Source organism: Carcharhinus amblyrhynchos, chromosome 9 (genome assembly GCF_965287045.1).
Source record: "Carcharhinus amblyrhynchos chromosome 9, sCarAmb.v2.hapA, whole genome shotgun sequence".
Classification (NCBI taxonomy): Eukaryota; Metazoa; Chordata; class Chondrichthyes; order Carcharhiniformes; family Carcharhinidae; genus Carcharhinus; species Carcharhinus amblyrhynchos.
The window spans coordinates 89,827,452-89,840,445 of NC_137332.1; the positions used below are offsets into that span (position 1 = coordinate 89,827,452).

Genomic DNA, 12,994 nt, shown 5'->3' on the forward strand with positions numbered 1-12,994 from the left:
TGTTCATAAATCCTGTCTCTCAGGATCCTTTCCATCAACTTACCAACTACTAAGGTTAGACTCACTGGTCGATAATTTCCTGAGCTATCCCTACTCCCTTTCTTGAATATAGGAACCACATCCACAACCCTCCAATCCTCCGGAACCTCTCCTGTCTCCATCGATGACGCAAAGGTCATCGCCAGAGGCTCTGCAATCTCTTCCCTCGCCTCCCACAGTAACCTGGGGTACATCCCATCCGGTCCCCGGCGACTTATCAATCGTGATGCTATTCAAAAGCTCCAATACATTCTCTTTCTTAATGTCCACATGCTCAAGCTTTTCAGTCTGCCACAAGCCTGCACTACAACCACCAAGATCCTTTTCCATCGTGAATGCTGAAGTAAAGTTGATTGACCACCTTTGCTATTTCTACCGGTTCTATACAAACTTTCCCACTGTCACATTTTATAGGTCCTATTCCTTCGCATCTCATCCTTTTACTCTTCACATATTTGTAGAACGCCTTAAGGTTTTCCTTAATCTTACCTGCCAAGGCCTTCTCATGACCCCTTCTGGCTCTCCTAATTTCCTTCTGAAGTTCCTTCCTACAAGTCGTATACTCCTCTAGATCCCTAACAATACCTAGCTCCCTGAACCTTTTGTACGCTTTTCCTTTTTTTCATTAAATTCATTACAACTTTCGTGCACCACAGTTCCTGTAATCTACCATAACCTCCCTGTCTCATTGGAACATTGTCATGCAGAGCGGGCTAGATGGCCTACTCCTGCTCCTATTTCTTATGTTCTTATGTTCTTACTTCGGTACAGTTCCCTGAGAATACCTCCTTCCAATTTACATTCTGATTTCCTTCCTGATGGCTTCATATTTTCCCTTACTCCAGATAAACACTTTCCTCGCCTGCCTGATCCTATCCCTCTCCAGTGCTAGTGTAAAGGAGATAGTGTTATGATCACTATTCCCAAAATGCTGTCCCACTGAGAGATCTGACACCTGTCGAGGTTCATTACCCAATACCAAATCAAGTACAGCCTCTCCTCTTGTAGGCTTATCCACATCTTGGCACACTCTTTGATGCCGCAGGTCAGACACACCACCACCAGTCTGTGCAGGTTCACATATGCCATGAATGTTGTTTTCCTGTGGGAACATAAGACGGATAGCAAGCATTAATACATTGCAGTGCACGGTGCGCAATGCGTGCCTGTGTCTCAGGCATTGTGCTGGCAGTTTTGGGGAAAGTGGTCACCACTGAAGGGTGCTCATTGAGGGGTGAGGGGAAGGAGTTAGATTCTGTTTCTGGGGGAAGGGTAACTTGTTGCATGCCCTTCAGGTGTCTCAGTGTGGTTTGAGATCCATGCCAAGCATATGTGGGTTCCAAGTGGGATGCTCATTCACCCTTGCTGCTCACACAAGGTTATACATTTTTTTGCGGCACTGCCTGCCAGAGCACGGTGTCAGGCCCCTGGCATTTACCGCTTCTGCCTCCTCCCACAATTCCATCGTGGATGCATCCCTTGAGTTAGGGCCCTGACCAGAAAAGATCCACTCATGCCTCTCCTCCATGGCATCTAGCAGGTGCTCCTGGTCAGCCTCTGCAAATCTGAGTGCTGGTTTGCACACAGACATCTTTGTGGCTTGTCTGTCTGTCTGTGTGTCCATTCCTGCAGCTTATATACAGCTTTGCATATCAGGAGGGTGCAGGTGCAGTGAGTGTGGTCAGTCAAGGGCCCATTAACAACAAATCTTTGTGAGAAATTTTGAAGGCTGCTTTCAGTTGAGTGTCCTGCATCCCTCGGGGTGCTGATTGGCTGCCATTCAATAGGCTGCCATGTCTGGAGGGGGTGCGATACTCAGGGCAACTAATTGATAACCAGTTGTGTCGAGGGGCGGGTGTGCGGGGGTAGGGGAGGGTTTAATATTCAAGGCTTCCCTTCAAGAGAAGGAATGCCTGCGCTGGGGTTGTGCATTTTAGCACAACGCACGTTCTCTATAGGGCAGCAGTGAGGTCAGTATGTTGGAGGGATGGGGGTACCTGCATTATCCGAATCCATGGGGTAAGCAGGCAGTCATGTCTGTGTGTGGGGGGAGAGGGGAGGAGTCAGCAATGTCTGTGTGGGGGGTTGTGGGGGCCAGTGATGTCTGTATTGCGGGGGGAGGGTCGATTGTGTCTGTGAGGGGTTGAAGGGCAGTGCTCTGGATGCTGGGAGGTCTTGTCAATGATCTCCCAGCAATGTGAGCATGTGCAGGTGCCAATTTCAGGCTCTTTGGTGTGAATAGCACCGCCTCCCCCCCCCCCCCCCCCCCCCCCCGACCACCTCCCCCACCCACACACACCCCCTCTCTCCGAGGTTTTTAATGATATTCACGATTGTGATTTCTGCATTGCACAGAGTGGGGAGATTCGGATCTGAAGTTGCAGTGAAAAATGTTTTCTCACCAATTCAGCAGATTCGCCCCCAGAGTGAGAGACTGGGTGGGGGGTGGGGGAGAAGCCCCAGAGTGAGGGACTGAGGGGAGAGAGGACTCAGAGTGAGGAACTGAGGGGAGAGAGGCCCTAGAGTGAGGGACTGAGGGGAGAGAGGACTCAGAGTGAGGAACTGAGGGGAGAGAGGCCCTAAAGTGAGGGACTGAGGCGAGAGAGGCCCCAGGATGACGGACTGAGGAGAGACAGGCCCCAGAGTAAGGGACTGAGGGGAGAGAGGGAGAGGGTGGTTGTAGTGGATTTCTTTCACACTGGAGCAGTGTGCCTCAGGGTTCGGTGCTGGTTCCAATGTTATTTGTCATTTATATTAATGATTTGGATAAGAATATTGGGGGCATGAATAGTAAGTTTGCAGATGAGACCAAGATTGGAGACATAGTGGACAGTGAAGAAGATTATCTAAGACTGCAACCGGATCTTGATCAATTGGATCAGTGGGCTGACAAATGGCAGATGGAGTTTAATTTAAATAAATGCGAGGTGATACATTTTGGTCAATCTAACCAGGACAGGACTTATTCAGTTAATGGTAGAATGTTGGGGAGAGTTACAGAATAAAGAGATGCAGGGGTATAGGTTCATAGCTCCTTGAAAGTGGGGTCACAGGTGAACACAGTGGTGAAGAAGGCATTCGGCATGGTTGGTTTCATCAGTCAGTACATTGAATAAAGGAGTTGGGTTGTCTTGTTGAAGACATTAGTAAGGCCACACTGTGTACAGTTCTGCTCACCCTATTATGCAAAGAATATTATTAAACTGGAAAGAGTGCAGAAAAGATTTACTAGGTTGCCACTGGGACTTGATGGTTTGAGTTATAAGGAGAGACTGGATAGACTGGGACTTTTTCCTCTGGAACATGGGAGACTTAGGTATGATCTTATAGAGGTCTATAAAATAATGAGGGACATAGATCAGCTTGATAATCAATATCTTTTCCCAAAGGTAGGGGAGTCTAAAATTAGAGGGCATAGGTTTAAGGTGAGAGGAGAGAGATACAAAAGTGTTTAGAGAGTCAATTTTTTTCACACTGAGGGTGGTGAGTGTCTGGAAAAAGCTGCCAGAGATAGCAGTAGAGACAGGTACGATTTTGTATTTTAAAAAGCGTTTAGACATTTACAGGGGTCAGATGGCTATAGAGGGATAAGGTCGAAACGTGGGCAATTGGGATTAGTTTAGGGGTTAAGAGAAAGGGGCAGCATGGACAAGTTGGACCAAAAGGCTTGTTTCAATGCTGGAAGCCTCTATGACTCTATGGCACATATTGAGGGACTGGGGGAGAGAGAGGACACAGAGTGAGGGACTGGGAAGAGTTTGAAGACACAGATTGAGGAACTGAAGTCAGAGAGTGGACACAGACTGAGGGACTGAGGGGAGGGAAAACACAGAGTGAGGGACTGAGCACCAGAGTGAGAGACTGAGGGGAGAGAGAGGACAGAAAATGAGGGATGGGAGAAGAGCCCAGATTGAGGGACTGAGGGGAGAGTGGATTCAGAATGAAGGACTGAGGGGTGAGATCTCTCAGTGGTTTCTTTGCTTTGTCAGATAGTGCAGAGTCTAACAATTTATTTACACTTTGACCGTGTCACTCACTGCTCCCACTCTCTGATCCAGCTGCATTCTGATCAGTATTCTGTAAACTGTGTGCCTTTATGTGCTCTGTTTGTGATCAGAACTCCCACTCACCTGACGAAGGGGCAAATCCCGAAAGCTCATTGGGTTTACTACCAAATAATCCTGTTGGACTTTAACCTGGTGTTGTGAGACTTCTTACTGTGTTTACCCCAGTCCAACGCCGGCATCTCCACATCCAGCTGGAATTCCCCGGGCTGTTATTTTGCTCTCTGCCCCTCCCTTGTGTTGTCTCAGTCGGAAAGTCCCTCATTTTGAAGCTGTTGATCAAGCCTGTTTCTATTTTGTTGTTAACGTCGCCCAGATCCCTCACAAACTGGGATTGAAACCTTCTTACAGTTTATTATACAGAAATACAGCGACAGAGAGCAGTGACGCTACACTGCCCAGTAAGAGCAGAGTGTCAGTGTGGTTAGCACCAAAATGTGGCACAACCCTCCCTCACATTGACTCTCTGTAAGAGTGTCTGCCTCTCAGTGTGTCCCTCTCTTCAGAATCTCTTCCCTTCACAGTGACTCCCCCTCCCTCAGAGTGTCTCTCTCCCTCAGAGTATCTCCCATCTCAGTCTGCCCCCCCATCAGAATGACTCCCCTCAGTTCCCCCCTCAGAGCACCTCGTCCTCAGAGCATTTCCCCCTCCCTCAGTCCCCCTTATAGTGTTTCCCACCTCAGAGCATCTTCCCCCCCGACTCAGTATCTCACCCCTCAGAACGTTTCCCCATCACAATTTCCCCCCGAGTATCTCCCCACACCTCCGAGTGTCTCCCCCCTCAGAGAACCTCCATCCCTCAGATTGTATTTACCTGCTAATAAGGGTCAATTTAGCATGGCGAATCAAACTAACCCTAACATCTTTGGACTGTGGCAGGAAACCGGAGCACCTGGAGGAAACACGGGGAGAATGTGCATACTCCACACAGACAGTGACCAAGGCTGGGATTGAACTCGGGTCCCTGGCGCTGTGAAGCAGCATTGCTAACCACTGTACCACTGTTGAAATGTTAATAATGTTAAGGAGGAATTGATCAGATAGATATGGAGAAACTATTTTCACACAAAAGGGTTATAGAAATCTGTAACTCCCCCGGGAGACTGGGGAATTTGGAACAATTGAAGATTTTCAGACTGAGATGAATTGATTGTTTTTGGGGTTGGGGTACGAGGGGTTAGGGAGCAAAAGGAGGGTAAATGGAAATGAGATACGGATCAGTCAGGATCTGGTTGAATAGTGTAGCAGGGCCCAAGGGGCTGGATGGGAATAACTCATCATGTAGGAGGTAATATATTTGATATAATATATATATTAGATGGGGTAGTTGTATTGTCACTGGATGAGTGATCCAGAGACCCAGGACAATGCTCTGGGGACGCAGGTTTGAATCCCATCATTACAGACGGTGAAATTTGAATTTAATAATAAAATCCAGAAGTTCCGTGACCATGAAAACATTGTCGATTGTTGCAAAAACACATCCGGTTCACTAATGTCCTTCAGAGAAGGAAATCTGCTGTCCTTACCTGGTCTGGCCTATATGTGACTCCAGGTCCACAGCAATGTGGTTGACTCTTAAATGTGATGGACAGAGGGTAGTTAGAGCCCAGCCAGTGACACTCACATCTTTTAAATCATAGAATCATAGAACCCTACAGTGCAGAAAGAGGCCCTTTGGCCCATGAATACAGAAAAAGCTAACAGGAAACAGAGTGGGATAAATGGGTGTTTTTCATGTCGGCAAGATGTAACTAATCGAGGTCAATAACCAGAGAGCAGAGATCAACAGTGCTGGGACCCCAACTATTAACAATCTAGAAAATGATTTGGGTGAAAGGACCGAATGTATAGTCACTAAATTTACTGATAACAGTGAGATAGGAAGGAAAGGAAGTTGTCTGACATAGACAGAGAGTCGTATAATGTGAGAAAATGTGAACTTGCCCATGTTGGCAGGAACAAACACAAATCACCCTACTGAAATGGAGAGATTACAACTCAGTGGCACAGGGGGATTTGGCTGTCCTGATCCACCAATCAGAGAATGTTATTCTGCAGGTAGAAGTGGTTAGGAAGACAAATGGTTTTTATTGCAAAAGGAATGGAATATAAAAGTAGAAGTTTCACTGTCCCTATCCAGGGCCTTGATGAGACCACATCTGGAATAATGAGTACAGTTTCGGTCTCCGTAGTTGAAAAGGAATATAAGTCCTTGCATTTCAGAGAAGGTTCACTCAATTCATTCCTGGGATGAAGGGTTTATCTGATGAAAAATGTTGAATATTTTGGGCCTGTATCCATTGTAGTTTAGAAGAGTGATCTTATTAAAATAGATTAGATCTTGAGACGATTTGACAGGGTAGATACTGAGAGGCTGTTTCCACTTGGAGGAGATTGTAGAACACCGTTTAAAAATAAGATGCCTCTTTTTTGAGATGGCGATAAGGAGAAGTATCTCTTTCTCAGAGGGCCCTTTCCCAGAGAGCAATGGAAGCTGAGTCATTAAACATATTCACACTGAGTTAGACAGATTTCTGATCGGCGGTTGAATCTGGAGCGAGGGGCTGGGGGACTGTGAGGAGGGGGAAACAGGGAGGTGGAACTGAGACCACAACCAGGTCAGCCATGATCTTGTTGAATGGCTCGAAGGGCCGAATGGCCTACTCTTACTCTAAATGTTTTTCCCTCTGGTTGAGGATCACAGCACTATCAGTTTGTTGTTCAGTTCTCTAACCTGCTACAGTTTATTCTCCCTGGTGACTGATGATGTCATTGACAGTAATTCTCTGATTGGATGCAACACTGTCCAAAAAGTTGATTTTGACATGGAACTCAACCTGTCCAGGACTCTTCTACCCGGAGACTGATGACTCACTGACTCTTTCTATTCTAATTGGACACTGATATCTCAGTGAACCAATCAGTGTGGAGGGATCTGAGTTTAGGGCAGACAGCCCTGGGTAAGGAGTTCACAGGAGGGCAGAGGGAGAGGGAGAGAGACTCACAGAGACACAGACTGTGAACAGGAGTGAGAAAGAGCAGGACAAACAGAATTCCTACCAAACTCTTCATTCAAGGAAACAATGCTGAGGTTTATTCTACTGACCCTTCTCTGTGGAGGGGTCTCTGCAGGTGAGTAATGGGCTCTGAGAGGGTCTCAGTGTCTGGGTACTGGTTGGCATGGTGGTTAGCGCTGCTGTCTCACAGTGCCAGGGACCCGGGTTCAATTCCAGCTTTGAGTGACAGTGTGGAGTTTCCACATTCTTCCCTCTGCCTGTTGGGTTTCCTCCGGGTGCTCTGGTTTTCTCCCACAGTCCAAAGATGTGCGGGTTAGATGGATTGGCCGTGCTATTGTCCAAAGATGTGTCAGTTACGGGGATTAGCTGGGTGAATATATGGGGTTACAAGGATAGGACAGGGGACGAGGTTGAGATAAAGTGGTCTCTCAGAGGTCGAGTGCTCTGCAGACTTGATGGGCCAAATGGCTTCCTTCGGCGCCGCAAGGATTCAATTAACTCTCGACTCAGTGGATAATGGCGTCAGACTGTCTCTGTACCAGGGTGGGTACTGGATACGGGGAGAGAGAGATAAGAGGGGAATTGTTTGGGGGAAGTGGCTTTAAGAATCAGGGACACTGATCTGGAGAGAGTGCAGGGGGCCTTGAGGGTTAGGGTGATGAGTCTACAGCGGGACAGAGCAGTAGATAGTTTGGAGGCCTAAGGATTCGAGGCACGAGGCTGAAGAGTGAGTGAGAAATGGTGCTGAGGACTAAGATTTAGTCAGACGAGGCTGGAGAATGAGTTCAGACAGAGAAACACGGTGAAAGGAGAGCCTCGATTCTCTCACCAGCCGGTTAACCCCTGGTTGATCCACCTTTGCTGTGACCGTCAATATGAAGCTATCTATAGACAGAGAAACAGATTTAACATCCTTAACAGGGGCAGCACGGTGGCACAGAGGTTAGCACTTCTGCTTCACAATCAGAGACCCAGGTTCAACTCCTGGTTTGGGTTATTGTCTGTGCAGAGTTTGCACATTCTCCCTGTGTCTGTGTGGGTTTCCTCTGGGTCCAGTTTCCCCCTACAGTCCAAACCTGTGTGGATTAGGTGGATTGGCCATGCTAAATTACCCCTTAGTGTCAGGGGGACTAGCTCGGGTAAATGCATGGGGTTATGGGAATAGGGCCTGGGTGGCATCGTGGTTAGTGCAGACTCGATGGGCTGAATTGCCTCTTTCTGCATTGTAGGGGTTCAATGATTCTGATCAAAGATCATCAAGCTGAAACATTCTCTGTTTCTCACTCTATAAAAAACTGAGTGGAGTATTTCCAGCATTTTTTGTTTTAAATTCAGATTTCCAACTTATTCAGTATTTTATTTTGTAAAAATCTTTCTCAATTTGAAAGCTTTAATTAACCTCAAAAATCCACAGTTTTACAAAGAGAATATTCTCGATTTCCACCACCATTTATGTGAAAAACTGTTTTCTGATTTCCCTCCTGAATGGCCAAGGTTTAATTTTGAGATGATGTCCGTTATTCATGTTCCTCCCACCAGAGGGAGCAGTTTCTCTATCTCTAAACCCTTTCTGTCCACTGTAAATTAATTAAGTGTTTAGTTGTGTTCAGACAGTGGGATTAATCAGGAATTCATTGTGATCCTATTAATCGGGGTAAATTCACACTCTGGTTGTTGGGTTGCAAGGTTTGTGTTTGTCTCTGTCAATAAAAAATTGTAAATGGGTAACTGTTACAACAACAACTTTTATTTATATAGCCCCTTTAACAATATAATGTCCTGTGGAGATTCACAGGAACATTCTAGCACGAGCTGTGACAGTGAGTTGTATCAGGAGATATTAGGCCAGAATAATAAATATTTGGTCAGAGGTAGTGGTTAAGGATTGTCTGAGGCAGAGAAGGGGGGAGGTTTAAGGAGGAAATTCCAGACGGTTTGGGTCCAAGCAGCTGAAGAACTGATGAACAATGGCGGAGTGATTAAAATCAGAGTTGCTGAGGAGACCAACATTACAGGAGTGGAGTTAGATTGGAGGGTTGTGGGGATGGAGGAGAGGGAGGAGTGAGACCATGGAGGGATTTGAAAACACGGAGAGAATTTTCACATTAAGATGTTGCAGGTTAGGTTGATTGGTCATTGCTAAATTGCCCCTTAGTGTTAGGGGGATTAGCAGGGTAAATGGATGGGGTCTGGGTGGGTTGTGATCGGTGTAGACTTAATGGGTCAAATAGCCTCCTTCTGCACTGTGGGCCAGTACCCAATCTTTAAAGTAAAGTTTATTTAGGCTTACATTAACACTGCAATGAAATTACTGTGAAAATCCCCCAGTCGCCACACTCCGGCACCTGTTCGGGTGCACTGAGGGAGAATTTAGCATGGCCAATGTACCTAATCAGCATATCTTTCAGACTGGGAGGAAACTGGAGCACCCGAAGGAAACCCATGCAGACACGGGGAGAATGTGCAAACTCTGCACAGTCACCCAAGCCGGAATTGAACTTGCATCCCTGGCGCTGTGAGGCAGCAGTGCTGACCACTGCGCCATCGTGCCACCCCTGTCAGCATCTGTCAACCTGTCAGCAATTGTCTAGGTGACAGGTCCAGGTTCAGATTCAGGGTCCTGAGTTTTGGATGAGCTCAAGTGTACTGAGGTTAGAAGATGGGAGTGTGTTGGAACAGTCAGCTCCAGGGGAAATGGAGTGAGGGGTGAGGGTTTCAGCAGTCGATGAGCTGAGACAGGGTGAGGTTGGGTGATATTACAGAGGTGGAACTGGATGGTACAGTTCCATTATTCACTGCTTGGCAAACTGGCAGGTGATAGTTTTAAATTTTAAACATTTCCATTAGATCATCACTTAATCTTCTAAATCAACAAAATGCAAGCTCAGCCTGTGTAACCTGTCCTCTTAATTTAACCCCTTTAACCCCAGGGACATTCTGCTGAAACTTCACTGCATTCCCTCCAAGGCAATAGGATGTGCGATGCCCAAAACTGAACACAGTTCTCCAGATGGGGATAAAACAGATCTCTGGAACATAATTTCCGATCCTCAGTATTCTAGCCCTTGGGATAAAGGACAGCATTCTGTAATGTTTCTATCTGTCCAATATATTTTGAATCCCTAAATCTTTGGACTTGTCCACAGTTCCCAATTTCTCACTGGGGCAGCACGGTGGCACAGTGGTTAGCATTGCTGCCTCATAGTGTGAGGGACCCGGGTTCAATTCCTGTCTTGGGTAACTGTCTGTGTGGAATTTGCACGTACTCCCCGTGTTCTCTGGGTGCTCTGGTTTGCTCCCACAGTCCAAAGATGTGCAGGTCAGGTGAATTAGCTCTGGTGAATGTGCAGAGTTACAGAGATAGGGCAGGGAGGAAGGCCAGGGTACAATGCTTTTTTGGAGAGTCAGCGCAGACCCAAAGGACCGAATGGCCTCTTTCTGCACTATGGGATTCTTTTCCATAGATTTTACAGACCATGCCAGAAATATTCAGTTTGATTTTTTTTAAGTTCCACAGTGGATGATCTGTCTTTCCCACATTAAACTCAATCTGTTACAGTTTTATCCACTCACTTTATCTGTTAATATCCCTTTGGAACTTTCTGTTCCCATCGATACAACTTACTGACCATCTGAACTTAGTAACATTTATAACTTTGATACACAACTTTCCTTCACTGATACATTTATAAATGTGATGAACAGTTATGGCCCCAGTACAGATCCCTGCGAGAGCACCCTACACATCCCACCAATCAGATTACTTACTCGTTAACCCCAATCCCTGTCTCCGACCTCCCAAAACTATCCCCGGCCCAAGTCCAAAGACCCCATCTCATTCAGAGATCTCGGAGGGTTGTGTGGCTGGAGGAAGTTACAGGGATAGGGAGGGGCGAGGCCATGGAGGGATTTGAAAACAAGATGAGAATTTTAACATGGGCCAATCAGTGAGCACAGGAAGTGATAGGGGAACGAGATTTGCCACGAGTTAAAATGTTGGTGGGAGTTTTGGATCATCTCAAGTTTCCAGAGGTAGAGTGTCGGAGATCAGCAAGGAGAGTGTTGAACTGTCAAGTGGTGGGAAAGGTATGAGCGAGGGTTTCAGCAGAAGAACAGCTGAGATCAGCTGACATTAGAGGTGGAGCTCAGCAGTCTTAGTTTCAGAATCTTATCTCCGGGGCAAGTACGACAGCAAGGATCCAATTCTCGGAAATACAGAGAGGATCCCGGCTTAGGAAACCCGATTTCAGAATCCTGTCCCTGAAACCGGCACCCACCATTTTTGGTACAGGAATGGAGTTGGGTTGTCGTTTTCACACCCGTGCTTCACAGAGACAGTGCACTTGTAAAAGTACAACAGCTTTCAAACAGATCCAATTGTCAGTGGAATGTTTAAAACATGACGTGCGGGCTATAGGGGTCTCAGGATAAAGTCTTAAATAGACAGAATTCTTGGGACAGATGGGGCATCCTTTTGGTGAGATAAGGTGTCCTTATGGAGAAGTTCAGGGAAAGCTTCAGGAGAGATAAAGATGACATTTTGGAGAAATAACATTCTATTTGGAATTATTAGAAACATGAATATGCATAAAAAGTTAAAAACTCATTGGAACTGTTGAGATATTAAGGGAACAATCAAAGCACATTGGAACTGCTGAGCTTTAAAGGGATATTAATCTCCTGCCCTTTCAATGTGAAGAAAAGGAATCCTATGGTTGAAAAAAAAAGCTTGATATTTCACTTTATTAACAAGCCTGTGGGTTATCATTATATGATTTATTCTACATGACTAGCTTCAAAGCCTGTCGTTACCACAGTGGGCTATCTGTGTCAATTCAAGTTCGATAGACAGCTGCAAGTGTTTCTAAAGTCTTTGATATTGGGCTATGAATACAAATACTCGTTTTTCTCAGGGATCAAGCACTTCAATGAAATGTTTGTTTTTGTAAGGGATTGTGAATCGGTTTTTGTGAATGAGGTGTTTTTATACAAATAAAGTATACTTAGGACCCATGCTAAGATTAAATAAAGTTCTGAGGTCTGCCCATGATGGATACTTGGAGAGTTGGCATGGAGGCTGTAAGAGGAAACTTGGTGGGGGAGGGGGGTCATGGGTTAATATTACATTTGAAAGGCCATGGGGGTTGACTAGAATGACATTGTTTGCCATTGGGGTTATAAAGGACAATGGGGAGGGTAGAGGTTGGCATGGATGGGCCATGGGGAGGGGGTGTGAGGGCTGGAGGGATGTTATATGGGTTTTTTTTACAGCTGGGACAGAGTCCTGGATTGTGGAGGTTGAACTTTCACACAGCTCACCTCCACACCTGGCAACTCCTCCAAACACATTCCAGGACCGACAAACCCAATTCCAGTTAACAGACGTACCCACCCACAGAATTCAAACATCCAGGACACTTAGTCCTCAATTGGGTTTAAAGAGCAAAACACAAAGTTCTTTATGAATAAGGCCGATCGTCGAATTCAACAGCCTGATGTTGCCCTCCCCATATCTTTTGATCCCTTTAGCCCCAAGAGCTATATCTAACTTTGCAAACAGACTGGTTTAATCTCAGACTGCTGTCTGGATGAGGAATAGACAATCCATCTCTCTGTCTTCAACACACAGTACCTCTGTCCCAAATGAGAGATTCTTGTAGCCCCCCCAAACCCAACATTGAATTAGAACATAGAACATAGAACACTACAGCGCAGAATAGGTCCTTCGGCCCATGATGTTGCACCGACCAGTAAGACAATGACCCACTACTCTAAACCAATCCCTTTTCGTCCATAAACCTATCCACGGATCTCTTAAACGCCCCCAAACTAGGCGCATTTACAACTGCAGCAGGCAGGGCATTCCAATCC

The 12,994-nt window shown here is 46.1% G+C and overlaps 1 protein-coding gene across 1 annotated transcript in view; it reads left to right on the forward strand.

Annotated features, from left to right (window-relative positions):
• The first annotated feature begins 7,055 nt into the window (after positions 1 to 7,055).
• LOC145347991 (class I histocompatibility antigen, F10 alpha chain-like) overlaps positions 7,056 to 12,994 on the forward strand; it is a 30,015-nt gene continuing 24,076 nt past the window's right edge. Inside the window, exon 1 of the mRNA XM_080196065.1 lies at positions 7,056 to 7,238. Coding sequence (XP_080052191.1) covers positions 7,190 to 7,238 — 49 coding nt within the window. The 5' untranslated portion in view covers positions 7,056 to 7,189. The remainder of the gene's footprint in view (positions 7,239 to 12,994) is intronic.